The sequence below is a fragment of the Marmota monax genome, unplaced genomic scaffold (assembly GCF_021218885.2).
Source record: "Marmota monax isolate L192 unplaced genomic scaffold, Marmota_monax_Labrador192_F-V1.1 WCK01_AAM20220418_F8-fsc00003, whole genome shotgun sequence".
Taxonomy (NCBI): domain Eukaryota; kingdom Metazoa; phylum Chordata; class Mammalia; order Rodentia; family Sciuridae; genus Marmota; species Marmota monax.
This window is the reverse complement of record NW_026694084.1, coordinates 19169181-19187335: the sequence shown is the minus strand read 5'-3', so window position 1 is coordinate 19187335 and position 18155 is coordinate 19169181. Positions and strand designations below refer to the sequence as shown.

Genomic DNA, 18155 nt, shown 5'->3' with positions numbered 1-18155 from the left:
GAATTCTTTAGAGAAATGTCTGTTCAAGTCCTTAGACCATTTTTTAATCAGGTCATTTGTACACTTGCTATTGAGCTGTAGAGGTTACTTATCTACTTAAGACATTACCCTGTTATGAAATTCTAGATAAAAATATATTTTATTCCATAGATTGTTATTTTATTATGCTTTCTCTTTGCTCTGCAAAAGCTTTTAAGTTGAATTTAGTCTCATTTGTTTATTTTTGCTTTTGTTGCCTATGCTTAAGGGATCATATTTATGAAGTCATTGCCAAGACCAAGGTCATGAAGCTTTTTCCCCTATGTTTTCTTCCAAGAGTTTTATAGTTTCAGATCTATATACTCCATTTGAAGTGCATATAATCCATCTGAATTGATTTTTGTGTTTGACATAATTTTCCAATTTCATTCTTTTGCATGTGAATACCTCGTTTTCCAAATACCATTTCTTAAAAGAGACTTGCTTTCCTCACTGTGTATTACTGGCACCCTGGTGAATAGTGAGTGGGTTGTATATGCATGCATTTATTTGTTGTCTCTCTACTTTGTTCTTTTGTTCTATATATTGATTTTTTATGATTACCATAAATTTGTAATGTGTGTTTGAAATCAGGCAATCTAATGCCTCTATCTTTGCTTTTTCACTGTTTTGATTTGGTTATTGGGATTACTTGTGGTTTCATATGAATTTTAAAGTTATTTTTTCTTCTATTTTTGTAAAAAAAAAAAAAGCCACTGGGATTTTGAAAGAGATTGTATTAAATCTGTAGATCACTTCAGGTAGAATGGACATTTTAATAATTCATGAAAACAGATCCTTTTCCAATTTGTTTCTTTATAAATTTTTTTCATCAGTGAAATTTAAAGAGTTTTCAGAATACAAGTCCTTCATAGTCATAGCTGTTATTCCTATTTTATTCTTGTTGATACGTTTGTAAATGGAACTGTTTTCCTAATATTTTTAAGATAATTGTTTTTATAAAGAAATACAACTGATTTTTGTATGTTGATTTCATATCCTGAAACCTTCTTAATTAGTTTTTTGGTGCTAATTTTAAATGTATTATTTAGCATTCCCTACATATAAGATTATGTCTCCTGCAAATAGGGACAATATTATTTATTCCTTTCCCATTTAGATGACTTTCACTTCTTTCTCTTGCTAATCGCTCTTGCCTGAACTTCCAGTATTATATTTAATAGAAATGTCAAAAGAGGAAAATTTTGTGTTATTTCTGATTCTAGGAAAATCTTGTTTTTTCATTATGGAGCATTATGCTAGGAACAGACTTTTCATATGTGGCATTTATTGAATTACTCTTTTTTATATTTCTAGTTTATTGAGATTTTTTTAATCATGAAAGAATGCGTTTGTCAAGTACTTTCAAATAAATTTTAGGTTATTTTACCTTAATTTTAAAATAAATGAAAATAAATAAACACAGGGTCATGTGGTATAACTAAGTGGTAGAGCACTTGCCTAGCTTTCATAGGGCCTTGGGTTAGATTTCTAGCATGGCACAAAAAAGCATTATGTCCTATAAAGACATCGATTGAACATACCAACAATTTAAATGTGTTAGTGATAGAAATAAAAATAAGAATATATATTTAAAAACACTTCTCAGAAGCAATAATAAATTGAATATGACTAACAGACCAATTAAAGAATGAGCATATGTCCCACAAATTATTATTTTGCATATTTTAATATTCTGATAATTCACATGAAGAAGATATTTCTTTGTGACATATATGTCATTTTAGGTTTTTATAAATCATTTTATTTTGAAGATAATTTTTGTTTAGAAATCTTTTGAGAAGTTTATTAATAGTATCAATTCTGTTACTCAATACATATTTCAAATAATGTAATTTTGTTTTTAGCTTATTGTTTCCTGCTTAAGAATTTTTCAGTTTGAATGACAATCACTAGAGTTGAATATCCATTTTATTGTTTTAATGCTGCCCCTCTTAGACTGTGTTTCTTTGAAGAGAATTAATGCTAACTATTGATATTTCCATCTTTAGAATTTGGCACAATACCTGACACTTGGTACTTAATAAATGTTAAATGAAACTGATTAAATAGGTAAATTTTCTACTAATATAAAACTAAAAAAACCCAGTTATTAAATATTTTAACAAATAACTTTTTTGTTTTTTACTGATTAATTTGTCATCCCAAAATATTAGAATTTTATTTCAAATTCAAATTTCACATAATTTTCTGTATTATTTGTATAAAAATTCAGTTTACTTTATAGGTAATTTTAACAGTCTTCAACTTTTTGTTTCTACAAAAATTATATAATTGTTTATGTTCTCACTGTGTCTACATATTAGATAATTACAACCAAGGAAGGCAGGGAAAGTCTCCAATTTATGCATATCTCCAACATCAAGCATAGTACATGGTTTAACAATTGTCTAGCAAATAAATAAGTACATATACTTGTTATGAAGAGATTTATATATGCTGGGAAGTACATTCTTTTCTACACAATGCATTAAGCAACTTTGTTTCCCTCCAAGGTTGAGGTGAATGTCTCTGTCATGCTGTCATCTACTTAAACTGACTTGCCATATCAATACATGTATCCTTAGTAACATAATGAAATTCTAAAGATAGCCTCACATCTGAGTAGCTGGAAAAGTGTAGGCCTAATAATGATGTTGAACATTCTTTATAAAATTGATGGATCATGTACAAAGCAAGGGTTCAATCAAGGGCAAAATTCTCCTGTGTGAAGTCCACCTCTAGGTTACCATCTGCATTTCAGATATTTTCTGATTGATTTGACTTAGGATGTGATTTTTCTTTCAGGTTAAATAGACCCATTACCCAACTTGATTTCCTTATAGATAGTGAAGTGAAGAATAGAGTGTCATTTTGTAGTCAATACAAAAATATGTGGCAAGAAGACTGGAAAAGAGGACTGTAAGGTCTTATGAATACCAAATATGACCTTGCTGAAGACTCCTGATGAATTGCAAAAGATGTAAAACTGCTTCTTAGACAAACTATACAGCAAATATTAAAATCTAATAGTCTTTAAAAATTTATTTTAAAATTGATATTTCATAGAATTTTTCATATAATTGTTGGAAAGGAACTTAAGATCCTATCTGATCCTAAATCAATCATGTAAAATATTACTATGCCAGCTTTAGAGGTGAGGCAGCTAAAATTCAAAGAAGTTTACAAAATAATCAATAACCCCTTCTTAAATACAGTAGAAACCAGAATGTAAGTCTTCTGCTTCAACCACCATTATTTATTCAAGTGCATGAAATACAAAGTGTTTGTTTTTTTAAAAGGACTTAGCATAAATAAACTTATCTTCGAACAGTCAACTTTCTAAACAGAAAGGACACATGAGAATTTATGAGTGCTGTTAGCGAATTTACTCTTTGTTATACCAAACATGGATATAAGAAAATTGCAGGGTTAACTTGCTCAAGGCCACCACCCTAGATAATTTAGACTTTATCTCCAACTTAGTAGTTTAAGTAATCATTCATATTTTAGTTGAAATATATACATTTAGGATTATGGAATCTGTGTTAAGTGAAATGCATATTTCCATTTAATTTGCATTCTCAACTATTATTATATGAAAACTAACATAAAATAAGAAGTCAGAATTACATTTATAAAACAGAAGAGGTGTAACAATGAAAACTCAGTTATTTACTATAGTAGTGCTGTACATTATCTTCTGAGAACATCCTAAGTAGTTAGAATAGAATAAAGCAAATAAAAATTAATATAAGTTTTGCTGTTCTATAATTGGATGTCTCCCAGTTTCAAAACATGCCATATTATAAATAAACCTTCAGCATCCACTGAAATGACTAATTACAGTTTTTCATTCATTCAATCCTCAAATGTTGATCTGACTAATTATTTTAATCATTGTAAAGGTTCTATTTAAAGTTTTACTTAGAAGGACAATTTACTTCTTATGATACAACAAAGCTTGATTTAATAAGGTCATATGTATTTCACAACAAATGCAACTAAAGCAACCAGTGGATTTACCTCATTGATAAAGATGGGGTATTGTAGAAACAATTTCTCAATAATATGAAAACTTTCTCAAATATAGTATGCTTTTCTAAATTAATGCAAAAGGAGATGCACTTATATATAATTAGCATGAAATAACATATCTTGAAAAAATATTTGTGTATTATAAGTAGTTATTAAACTGTATAACTTTTACATGTCTTTTCTTCATGTTGGTAATGAGAAATACAAATTAAAAACTGCAACAGATATGATTTGCTTTTAGTGAAATAAAAAACATGTTTACTTTTTGAAAGTGAAAATCTGTCCTTACAAACTTATTTCTAAATTATTATAATAACCAGAGATAAAAGCAAAGCTCATTTTGTTAGGAATAAACACTACCAGAAAAGGTAAAATCACTGATATAGAGTAAAAAATAATTTTATATTTTGCCAATGTTTACCCTGTTTCTTGTCCATGATTTTAACTAGGACTGTGAACTTATTTCTAACAAAAATGATTTTATCTAGTTAGAGCAATTTAGGAGGATATTTTTAATCACGTCAATGACACAGGAAACATTTACCAAGGTGAAATTTCAAATTTTATTTTTCAAACATGAAAATTAAAACATTTTATAATTTTATAAGTATTTTAGACATGATAAGTTGGAAAGTCTTTATATATATATATAAGTCTTTATATATATATATATATATATATATATATATATATATATATATTATATATATATGAAAAAGTTAAATAGTTGAACAGAATGGTCTAGAACTCAGAGAAAAAAATTAAAACAGAACATAAAATGTACCCAAAATCATGGGATTGAATGAAGTTGCCAGAAATTGTGAAAATGATTTTTTTCACAGGGTGAAATTGTGGAAAATTGGAAGAGTACTCAAGACAAAATCTTGAATTGTTCCAGCTCTTAGTCATCAGGTTAACAATGTAGCCACAGCAAAAGATACGAACAAATAGCAGCCAGAAAGAAACTTAGTGTTATGGTTTAGATATGGTGTCCCCCGAAAGCTCACATATGAGACAATGCAAGAAAGTTTGGAGGAAGAATGATTAAGTTATAGCCTTAACCTAATCAGTGAATTAATCCCTAATGGATTAACTAAATGGTAACTGGTGGCAGGTAGGGTGTGGATGGAGGAAGTGGTTTATTGGTGGCATGGCTATAGGGTATATATTCTGTGACTGGGGAGTGGAGTCTCTCTGCTCATTGATCATCATGTGAGTTGCTTCCATCTGCCACATTCTTCCACCATGATATTCAGCCTCACCTCTAGCCCCAAGGAATGGAACTGACCTTCTATGGACTAAGACCTATAAAATGTGAGCCCCCAAATAAAGTTTTCCTTCTCTATAGTTCCTCTGGTTGGGTCCTGTTAGTCATAACAGCGAAAAAGCTGACTAAAATAATCAGAATAGACTGGTGAATTGGAGGTCCTGAAAAGAAAGCAGGTGAAGAAGGAAGAAATAGTCAGCTGTGATAAATATTGCTGAAAGGTTTCTGAAAGAAGGCGTAAAAGTTGCCTTGCACTTGGCAACTTGTATTTAAAAAAGACCAGTTTCATAAAATAGATAAAAGACTGTTGATAAAGATAGATAAGGCTCTAGAGGGATCTCTCTCAAAAGAGTTGTTTAATAGGTTTATTACTAAAGAAAGAGAGGATGAAGTTGCAATGAGTTTTTTGTTCACTTTGAGTTTGATTAAAATAGATGGTAAAAGTCACATTTCCAGGTTTTTGAGAATAATCCAGTACAAAACTAGAAACTGGTAATTCAGAAGAGATGAGAAATATTTAGGAATGAAGTCTTTAAGAAGGAGAGAGGCTTTTCTGGATGCTGTAGATAATTCCAGTGATTTAGGATGCTGAGGTAGGAGGATCATAAGTTCAAGGCCAACCTATTAAATAAGCAAGACTGTCTCAAAAAGAAAAAAAAAGAAAAGAAAAATGATAAAAGAAAAAGGGATGTACATAGGATGTAACTTGGTAGTACAGTCCCCTGGGTTCAGTCTCCAGTACCACAAAAAAAGTAAAAACAACAACAAATAAATAAGTAGGGACATTTATAAACAACACAAGCACTATGGTTAACTTTACATAGAGAAGAGTAACTAATATATTACAATAGGAGGAAAGTAGATAATATGGGTACAAATACCAGTGGATGATAGATCTGGTGGTGGTAAGGAGGAAGGTTGTTCCTATCTTATTGCTTCTAATCTCTCAATGAATTAAAAGGAAATCAAACAAAAGGGGGAATGGAAAGAATGAATGTAAAAATAATTGGAATTAAAATATCCTTTGTATTATAATTTCTTAAATATATCAGCTGGAAAAAAGTAGATAAATTTTATTTCTGCTATTTCTAATAATAACTATAAAAGTAACCTCGACTCTGTTGTTTTATGGTAAAAATACCAGTAGAATGTTTTGTCTATGTGTTTAACAAAGGAATTCAAATAGCTTAATAAATTACTTCACTTTTAGTTTCAAACAATGTTTATTTATTTATTTATTGACTAATTATTTCATCAGTAAACAATTGTCAAAGTCCCACTAGTAGAATATAGCTTTATGTTGTTATTTCTGGTAATGGGATAGTTTTGTGCTGAGATGATATGCTATAGTGGTTAAGAACCCTGCTGTTCAAGCTCAAATCCCAGCTCTGCTAAGAACAAGTAGTTAACATTTCTGGGGCTTATTTTACCTATTTAAAAATGAGGATGATGGTATTATTTTTGGTAAGTTTTTTATTTTAGCTTAAGGGTATTACTTTAGCCTCTAGCCACGTGTCATGCACATTATAATCACTCTAATTATAATTTTATTGATCTATAAATTAATTAGTATTAATATTGAACAACAGTTTATTTTTCTTAAGAACAGGCTTTATTTGATTTGACATAGTGCATACCAATTGAACCTTATAGATGCGACTGTGAGGTTGAGATGTTACTGTTTTAAATAAGAAATTAGTACTTTGTACTTAAAGCATGATAAATGTGTAGGGCTTAGGACTACTCTAATGAGAATGATAAGTAAGTATATAGATGCTTTTCTGATTTTTTAAATGTAAATGCTTTAGAAATTTCCATTTAAGTAATCTTATCATTGAGTTTAATACCTTAGTGAATACCTTAAGTGCATTTTATTACAAAGACCCTATTATTTTTTAAATTTTTTTTATAATTTGTTATATATGAATGCAGAATGCATTACAATTCATATTACACATATAGAACACAATTTTTCATATCTCTGGTTGTATATAAAGTAGAGTCACACCATTTGTGTCTTTATACATGAACTCAGGGTAATGATGTCTATCTCATTCCACCATCTTTCTACCCTCATGCCTGCCTTGTTTTCCCTCCCACTCTTTTGCCCTATCTAGAGTTTATCTAATCCTCCCATGCTTCCTCACCCCATTATGAATCAGCATCCTTATATTGGAGAAAACATTTCAGCATGTTTTTTTGGGATTGGTTAACTTCACTTAGCCTTATATTCTCTAACTCATCATTTGGGTGCAAATGCCATGATTTTATTCTCTTTTATTGCTGAGTAACATTCCATTGTGTATATATGCCACATTTTATTTTTTATCCATTTATCTATTGAAGGGCATCTAGGTTGGTTCCACACTTAAGCTATTGTGAATTGTGCTACTATAAACATTGATGTGGCTGTGTCCCTGTAGTATGCTGTTTTTTTTAAGTCCTTTGGGTATAGACAAAGGAGTGGGATAGCTGGGTCAAAGGGTGGTTCCATTCTCAGTTTTCCAAGGGTTTTTCATACTGCTTTCCATATTGATTGCAATCCTCACTTCCTCGCCAACACTTATTGTTGTTTGTATTCTTAATAGATCCTATTTTGACTGGAGTGAGATGAAATCTTAGAGTGGTTTTGATTTGCATTTCTCTAATTGCTAGAGATGTTGAACATTTTTTCATATATTTGTTGATTGATTGTATATCATCTTCTGAGAAGTGTCTGTTCAGTTCCTTGGCCCATTTATTGATTGGGCTCTTTTTTTTTTTTTTTGGTGTTTAGATTTTTGAGTTCTTTATATATCCTATAGATTAGTGCTCTATCTGATGTGCATGTAGTAAAAATTTTCTCCCATTCTGTAGGCTCTCTAATCACCTCATTGATTGTTTCTTTTGCTGAGAAGAAGATTTTGAGTTTGAATCTATCCCATTTATTGATTCTTGATTTTATTCCCTGCACTATAGGAGTCTTATTAAGGAAGTCTGGGCCTAATTCGACATGACAGAGATTTGGGCCTACTTTTTCTTCTATTAGAAGCAGGGTCTCTAGTTTAATTCCTAGGTCCTTTATCCACTTTGAGTTGAGTTTTGTGCATGTTGAGAGATAGAGGTTTAATTTCATTTTGTTGAAAATGGATTTCCAGTTTTCCCAGCACCATTTGTTGGAGAGACTATCTTTTCTCCAATGTATGTTTTTGCTGCCTTTGTCTAATATAAGATAACTGTAATTATGTGGGTTAGTCTCTGTGTTCTCTGTTCTGTACCATTGGTCTACAAGTCTACTTTGGTGCCATTACCATGCTGTTTTTGTTACTATTACTCTGTAGTACGGTTTAGATCTGGTATAATGATGCTGCCTGTTTCACCCTTCTTGCTAAGGATGTCTTTAGCTATTCTGGGTCTCTTATTTTTCCAGATGAATTTCATGGCTATAAGGAAAATAAAAAGGAGACACAGAGTCAAGATGCAGAGGCAGGAAAGAAAGATGGTAGAGAGGCCAAATTGCAAAGCATTATTTATATAGGCTGATAAATAATAGCACATAGCCTTCTCACAAAGGACATCACCATAGTAACTAAATACTGCACCTGTATTAGTTATCTTACTAGCTTCAAGGATAAACTGCTGGGCATTCCAAAAGTGGAAAACACAGTACCTGTTACCCCTCAGGAGTTTGCTCACCAGAGGAACGCTTCCCTGTACATTTCCATGGTCAGAATACCTACACATGACTGCTTTTTCTATTTCTTTGAGGAATGTCATTGGGATTTTGATGGGAATTGCATTAAATCTGTATTGTACTTTTGGTAGTATGGTCATTTTGACAATATTAATTCTGACTATCCAAAAACAAGGGAGATCTTTCCATCTTCTAAGGTTTTCTTTAATTTCTTTCTTTAGCGTGATTGTAGAGGTCTTTCACCTCTTTGGTTAGCTGATTCCCATGTATTTTTTTTTGAGATTATTGTAAATTGGATAGTTTTCTTCATTTCTATTTCAGAGGATTTGTCACTAATATACAGAAATGCCTTTGGTTTATGGGTGTTTATTTTCATATCCTGCTACTTTGCTGAATTTGAACTCACTTTTTACTAGTTCTAGAAGTTTTCTGGTGGAATTTTTTGAAAGGCCATGTCACTTTTATTTAAGAAGAAATAATGATGTACTCTCCTCTACGTATGGGGAGACAGCCAGCCTCTTATTAGTTGTTTCTTCTTCCTGCCAAGAAGGGTGTAAGCCATCTAAGAAATTAAAGTCTAGAATAATTATTGAAGAACACAAGACAAAGTCACAGAGATAGTTTAAAAAGGTGAAGCCCCTGAAAGGTCCAGTCCACAGAGCAGCTGGAGATAGGCAATTAGAAAATGGTTCCTGTGGTTTACTTAAGGAGGTACGTCAGAGGCAGGGATAAGGTTCAGGAGTGGAGTCTTGCTTTGTGATGTCTTGTAGTCAGTAGGTTCATTGACATCTTGGCAGGTCACACCCATCTCAGAGGGGCTGTACAACTGCAGCAAGTCACCCCATCACTGATGCTGTGTAGGACTAGGCAGAGCTGAATAGGGCTCACAATGTCTCTGACCAGTCTTACACAGAGGAAATGTCCACTGGAAGTTCCCAGACACCAGATTCTCCTATTCATTAGGCTGAGATGCACGATAGTCCACACACAGCCCACAGATGGCTCTTGACATGTATGCATTCCCACTTTACCCTAAACATCTGTATGATATTGAGGAATTTTCTCGGCCTTTTTATGCCTCAGTTTACTCATTGGAAAATGTGTATAATAATAGTATTCTTGTGAAGTAAATGAGATACAGCTCAAAGTATGCAAATGCAAGAGGTGGCTGATACATATTACTTATTAACAATATAAACTATCTACGTACACTTCTATTTATATACCATTGCCCCATGAGTGTCATTTTTATTAATAATCAGCTGGCATATGAAGTGGAAATCACAGCTGTAGAACAGACTAGCTACTTGGAAATTCCCATTCTAGACTAAAATCCTTGTCCTTGTGAGGTGAAGAAAGCAAGAAATGTGTCCAGTTTTTATTTTCAGTTTCATAGAATATAGAGTCAAGTTCAAATTATATTTGGTTGTTAGAGCACATAAACCATTTCACTTTTCAGAATGTTCCTTTTATGACATGATTATAGATTAGAAAACAAGATTATTAAGTCCTTTTATCTTTGTTGGAATTTGTGCTTACTCAACACATTTATGTCAGGAAAAAGGAAGCATGAACAGAACAATTAAACCTAATAGAACAAAGATACTAATATTCCATTAATTTATTCTGATGCAATTTGAACTAAAGAAATTTAGAACAAAGTAGAAATTATTGATGTTAATATACTGGTGGCCAGTATATGTAAAATGCATATTTTCTGTTATATACTTTTTATTGTTATGTTTACAGTAATTGATAAAACAATTACATATATATATATATATATATATATATATATATATATATAGAGAGAGAGAGAGAGAGAGAGAGAGAGATCCTATATATTATACCAGAATCAGATAAGATAAAGATAAAGGATCAAAATCTAGAATTATAAATAACAACAAAAAGAAAATTCAAATTAGGATTATATATTTTGTTAATTATATGCAATATAGCTCCTTAAATGGTTATTTGTGTCTTCACTGGCTATAGTTTCTATTTAATACAGAAAAGAATAATGATTGGTGCTGAAATTAGTAGTTTTTTCTTCCCACAAACACAGAATATAATCAGTATGAAGTCCAAACTTTGAATAAGAAAATCAGACAATTTTCACACCAAGTAATTTTTTTATGTATTTTAGTGATTGTTTTTAGAACTCAAGTAATTCCAGGAAGTAAAAATCTTATTTGGTTTTTCATTAAACACCATCATTTTCTGTTGCACTTTGAAATCTTACTCTTAATTTGCTTACTAATTGAGATTGGAAAAAAAAAAAAAAGGAACATCAGAGGTTTGCCATATCTTTTCTTTCAAGTCAACTAGGACTAAAGGTAAATGTATATTCTCACATACTATGTATTAGATGTTATATGAAAGCCTTCTTACTTTAACTATTTGTTCTTGCTTTAAGTCATTAAGCCTAGAAAATCTAACAGTAAAGCAAAAACTCATTTTCCCCTCATAGTTAAAACATGATGATACCAATTTCTTTCATCCTGATGTTTTCCTAATATCACCATACATACATTTTTAGTTTTGGAAAATGTTCATCATAAACTTAGCAATTTGGGGGTACATAACAGTTCGGCACAGAAGGACATGGTACATAGACCCTTAAAAATTAAGTTTTCTAGTAATCTTTTATGTTACTTCTATTTAAATAACAATCTCTATATCTTTTACATACTTCTTTCCAGTGAAAATATTCTTAATGTAAATCTGGCATGTAGGACAACATTCTTTAGTTACGTATTGTAAGTGCAATCAAAGGTCAGTTTTAGTTTTGGTGGAAAAAATTCCAGAGCAAATCAACAAATCATAATGGTTGAGTTGATGACAACAAACACTTCATAAAAAATCCTTATCTGCTCAGATCCTGTAATGCCTGATGTTTTGCTTAGTTCTCTTCTAAGGAACACTAATAGTTATGAACAAACAAAATTCCCCAGAATTTTAAAACCAAGTCCCTATACTTCCCTTCCTATTCTCTAGTAAGGGCCCAATTGCTATTCTAATCATTGAGACCAACTTTCTCAAAAATAACTAAAATGGAGGATAGAATGAATATTTTTAAAGGTAGATTTGCATTTATGTCACCTATAGTTTTTCTACTTATGGATGTAATTTCTACCTTCCAACGTGTCTTAATAGGACTTATTATTTTATATTATTATCTAAAGGGGGAGAATTTGAATTTCTGAGATACTTACAGGTAGAAGAAGATAGTCTTCTGTAAAATTCAGTGGTTTTGGTTCAGTTCTGAAATCAGACATACTAAGCTTTAAATCCTTGTTCTTAGTTTTTGTAAAAGTTAAGGTAGGTTACTTAACAGGTTAGTCTAAAATAAGAATATGATGGCATTTGACTCATAGGTTTGTTATGAGAATTAAAGAAATTATACTTTCTAAGTCCTGGATCATTGCTCAGGAATTCTACAATTTTAGTAAAAGAAGCAAACTCTACAGGTCTTTTAATTATTAAAAGATCATCCTGCTAGAATAGGAGTTAGGAAACTAACTAGATTTTGCTTCATTAAATGATAAGCAAAATGGTAAATGAAGCTACATTTTGCAACCGTTCAAAAAAAGTAATACTAAAATTAATTCTTTAAAATGTAACATTTTTCCCTTAAAAGGTGACTGTTCAAGGTAAATTCCTTAAAAAAAATGTAGACACAAATATATGTATGTATATCTACATAAACATAGACATTCACTTTTTTGTTACTGTTTTGAGGCAGAGTTAGGTTTAATATCTTGCCAATATTTTTTTTCAGTTTTTTTAACTCTATTAACTGCATTAAGAATGCTAAAAAATGTATATATATATAGTCTCCACTAAAATTGGCAGGTAGTCTCATTATTCAGCTTTATGTTGTTAAGTCCTCTTGATTACCATATAACTCAAGTCAGAACACTATGAAACTACAGACATTCTCCGGTTTCTTTGTTATATACGTGTATTAGATAGATGAGTGGCAACAAGCTTGATGGATAGATTTTCAGATTATTGCTATATTGACCAATACATAAAAACTGAAGACTCTTCAATTCTATTGTTTTCACTCATTTCTTTGTATTCTCAGTACCTGCTACAATGTCTGGCATATATTGAGTTAGTAAATAAATAAATGAGTGAGTGAATATTGCTCATGTGTCATTAACCCAGCAATTCAAGACATTATTTTAATGACTATTAAAAATGGTTTAATAAACTATTAAGAATAATTTGCACAAGCACTGGATCTTTCATTTGTAAATGTAGCTTAATAGTAGCTTAAATGTAAATTTTAATGGCTTCCTTGTCTTGAAACTACATGCATTCTGCATTCTGGTATTTTAAAATATTTGTGTTCTGTTAATCTGAATAGTTGATATTAATTGTATTGGATAATGTGTTATATATGTGCATAGAAAAATAATGTTTTTTTAAAATAGTCTCATAGTACTCTCTTCTAATGATTTTTATTTTTACAGAATTGTAGTTTTTTGCACTTTTCTACAAAAAATAAAGAAAGACTCTGTAGACCTTTTACCAGGTTTTCCCCCACAATAATAACATCTTGCATAGATACAGTACAACATTACACAGAAAGCTTATATTGATGCAATTCCCTAACCTTATTTAGATTTCATCAATTTTGCATGCACACACATGTGCCAGGTATGTGTTTATTTAGTCCTCAGGATGTTTCTGTAACTACCCTTACTGCCAAGATTCAGAGTAGTTCCATCACCAGGTCCCCTCATACTACTTGATTATAGCTAGTTTCTTTCCTCAGTCTTCCTATGTGCTCAATGGTGAGCAACCACCAATCCATTTTACCCTTTTATAATTTGGTCACTTCAAGAATGTTAAAGGAATCAAACAATATATAACTTTTGATATTTTATTTTTACACAGCACAATTTCCCTGACATCCATTCAAAGTATGGATGGGGATCATTCATTTATATTGCTGAATATGGATTCACCACAGTTTAATCATTTTCTCTGGGATAAATTCCCAGGGGTGCAGTTTCTGGGTTTTATAGCAAACACAAACTTAGTTTTGCAAGAAACTGCCACAGTCCTTTACAGAGTGGCTGTACCAGTTTACATTCCCAACAAAAATTTATCAGGATGAAGTTTTCTCCATAATCTTGGCAGAATCTAGTGTTGTCATATAAACCTATTTATTTAAAAAGTAATTCAGCAAATCTGATATAAATGTAATATCTTATTGTGGTTTTGATTGTCAATGATGTTGAACAGCTTTGCACGTGCTGTTTGATATGATTTCTTCGGAATGTCTTTTGTCCACTTTATAATTGGTCCCGTTATTGATTTCCTTCTTCCTTTTTATTTATTTACAGAAGTGGGGGGGGGCAGCTACTGGGGACTGAAATTAGGGGCACTTGACCACTGAGTCACATCCCCAGCCCTATTTTGTATTTTATTTAGAGACAGGGTCTCACTGAGTGCTTAGTGCCTCACTTTTGCTGAGACTGGCTTTTAACTTGCTATCCTCCTGCCTCAGCCTCCAGAGCCTCAGGAATTACAGGCACGAGCCACTGTGCCCAGCTCCTATTTCTTTTTTAAATTGGTTTTGAGAGTTTTTTTTTTTTTAATATACTCTATTACAAGTCTTTCATGAGTTATCTCCCAAACAAATATTTTCTCACAGCATGTAGTTTTCAACTCCTTCACTGTGTCTTTCTCAGAACATGTAATGATTTTGAGAAACTCTAACGTTTAATCACTAAAATTCTATAAAACGTGAAACAAATAAATAATTTGTTAATAATTTGTATGTTAATAATTTATTGTAGCCAGCTTCAGTTGTATACACCTATAAAGAGGCCGAGGCAGGAGGATGCAACTTCAAAGCCAGTCTGATGAATTAACAAGACCTTGTCTCAAAAATAAAAATAAAAAGGGCCTAGGATGTGGCTCAGTGATATAGTGCCCCGGGATTCAATTACCAGTACAAATTAATTAATTTAACTATTTATTAATTAAATTGATTAATTAATTGGGCAGACATTTAAAATTTTATCTAAACATGTTTTAAGTTATTCTAAAAGCACACAGTTTTGTGAAAGGTTCTAAACTTTAAACTTTGGAGTTTGGAGCTTCAAAACTTATTTTGTTAGTATCCAAACTCAAGTTTTGTTTTGGTCCCTTTATAGGTTCAGTTGCCACTGCATGTCGTGACCCAGGCATTCCCATGAATGGGACTCGAAATGGAGATGGAAGAGAACCTGGGGACACTGTGGTTTTTCAATGTGACCCTGGATATGAACTTCAAGGACAGGAAAGAATAACCTGCATTCAGGTAGAAAATCGATACTTCTGGCAGCCCAGCCCACCAGTCTGTATAGGTATGATTAAAGAATAATTAAAATTTTCTATAAATGTAAAACAATGGTTAAAAGCTGGTATTGATGATATTAAGAAAGATATATTATGAAAGATTCTATATGGTAGTCTTAAGATTTCAAAGGACTATGAATCTTCTCAAAATATACAAAATTTAAAGGATCATAATTTTTTTTCATGAGCTGATTCCATAATTTCATTAGATCCTCAATAATCCTAAGGCCCTCAGAAAGTTATAAATCAAAGCTCTTGAAAAATCCTGATCATCCTTTATTTAGTACATTAATGTAGTTATCCATTGCTTTCAAAATTCAGAATGGATTCAGATTGTATGTTTCATATAGGCCATACTGATCTTGCTTATAAAATAGTTATTTCTTCTAAAAAAGAAAGTTTTATCTGAACCTATATGAGAGTTCCAAACTTTAGCTTTTCATTTAATTCATGTATTTCAAAAATTTTTCAATTTTTATTTTGATGGTCTAAGGAGTTGTAGTAACATGACTAATACTTCCAATGTCTAAATTTTGTCTGCATGCTCTGTCCTTGAGTCCACAGTCAGGCTCTAGAAAAAATACAAATTATTTCAGCACTAGATCTGAGAAAGAGTTAAATTAAACCAATCAAACAGTCTTCTATATAATTAATTAGTTTAATCTGAAACCATTTTGTTCAGCTCTTTTAGTATTGATATCAACATGAATTTACTATACATTTTTATTGAAGTACATTTTCTCTACTCGAAATTTTATTTATTTACATAGTCTGTCTTTCATTTCACTGTAATCAGCCTGAGAGAAGATTCCATATCTTGTTCATCTTGTATTTCTAATGGCATTCACTGCACACAAATTTAGCATGTTTTTGAGATAAACTTAATTTTGTTCACTTACAAATATTTTCAATAGAATTTCATAGTGATTTATTTTGAAAGTCACATGGAAAAGAATGTTCAGAACCTCACTTAGAAGTGAACAACTCATGTATGCACTCAATTATTCAGTTTTTTTTACTCTACATTGTAACTTCTCATGCAAAAGTTGCAAAAGCTTTTATCATTAATCATTTAATGTGCCCCACTACTACAGTGAACACTGGGAATTTAGCAATAAAACAAAACAGTAAACTTTCCTGTTATCAATCTATTTTTCACTGAGATAAAAATCTGTTTTTAACATCACATTTTCTTTATTTTGTAAGGTGGTTTTAAAAAAACATGATTTGCTTACATTCCATGCTTTTGTAATTATTTCAAAATGAATACTAATGTTTCACTAAAAAGCACCAATAATAATTAGAAAAAAAAAAAAACACTATTTGTCCAAAAGGAACACAACCAAATAAACAAAGGCCCAAACCAGTCAGACAGTTCTAGATCTCTTCTGTAGAAAATGAGGCAGATGACAAAGAAGTAATCTTACTAGATTTTTTTTTCTTAAGCACAGAATAAGGCCATAGCTACAGTCAGTTCGTCCTTCACTATACCTCCCTTTACAAGTTATTTCCTGCTTACACCTAAGTTGTTCTTTATTCATGAGTGCAAGATTCTAAATAATTAAACATAAATTAATTTGCATTTGCTATAATTATACTCATAAAGGCAGAAAAAAATTTTAAGAAATTTCTCCAAAGAAAAAAAGACTGAAAATATGGGTCATACATTTGTTTTCATGTAATTATTTATGACTGAGTTAACCTAAAATGTTCTAATTAAATTAAAACTTTAGTTTCTAATTAGTTATAATTTGACTACATAGTACATCAGGAAAATTATTATATAGAGAGGAAATAATAGAACACCACAGAATTTATGTGGAATTTCTCACTTTGTTGTCATTCTTAGATATGTACACTTAATAGGATTACCAGAGGGGCTACATTATGCCAAATGTTTTTATGCAAAAATCTAAAATACTGAATAACTTTATTATAGAAAATACTAAAATTCAAATTGGAAGAGATTAATGAGTTCTGAGATATGTAATCATAAAATTTCATTGTGGCAACAATATGCTCTAGCTAACAAGGAAGAAAAAAAATGAGTTCCAAATCTTACTTAAATGCAGAAGGTTGTGGAAAGTATTTGTGTGGATTATGGTACAGTATATTATTTTTTGGTAGGGAAAGATAGCTTGAGGAGAAGATACACATTAGAGCTTCTCTGAGAAAGAAAATAACCTAAAAAAAAAAAAAGTCTGAAAAATTGCTAAGGCTGCAAAAAGCCTGACCTCTGAAACTGATAAGAAAGAACTCCATGATTGGAAATACTATGCCAAAGATTAAACCCTGAACTGTTTAGAAACTCCATAAGTCTATGTCTCAGACCCTGGAGCATAAAGCATTTTTCTTGCATGTAGAAGTAGTCAGACTCATAGCAAATAGCAAACAGAAGAGACGTCATCTTTAGAAAGTTAATAGAATTCATTCCAATAAAATTGACAGTGTGAGGATTACTTTGACATTGCCAGAGGGAATGTAGCAGCACTCAATATGAAGGTAAATAACAAAGACATTAGCATGGGTAGACTGCTCAGAAAAACAGTAGATACAAATAAAATTGAATTGGAATAAAAAAATTAAGAAGATTGCAAAATAGTTATCAATAGATGATGCCCATGTAACTGCTTCACAAGAAACTATATTCAGAATAAATCATTCATATCAGAATTCCATGGAAACTAAAAATTTAATTCATAGATTTCTGATTTTATTTTGGATATTTTCTGATTAGATAAGTAAAAGTAAAAATGCATTTCTAAATGCTATTTAAGGTTGAGTATATTTAAAATATAG

The 18155-nt window shown here is 31.1% G+C and overlaps 1 protein-coding gene across 7 annotated transcripts in view; it reads left to right on the top strand.

The window, feature by feature from the left end:
* The window catches only part of Csmd3 (CUB and Sushi multiple domains 3), a 1151628-nt gene that overhangs the window by 876267 nt on the left and 257206 nt on the right, over positions 1–18155 (top strand). For all 7 annotated transcript variants that reach the window (XM_046464911.2, XM_058585685.1, XM_058585684.1 and 4 more), the window contains one exon: positions 15173–15364. In XM_046464911.2, coding sequence (XP_046320867.1) covers positions 15173–15364 — 192 coding nt within the window. The remainder of the gene's footprint in view (positions 1–15172; positions 15365–18155) is intronic.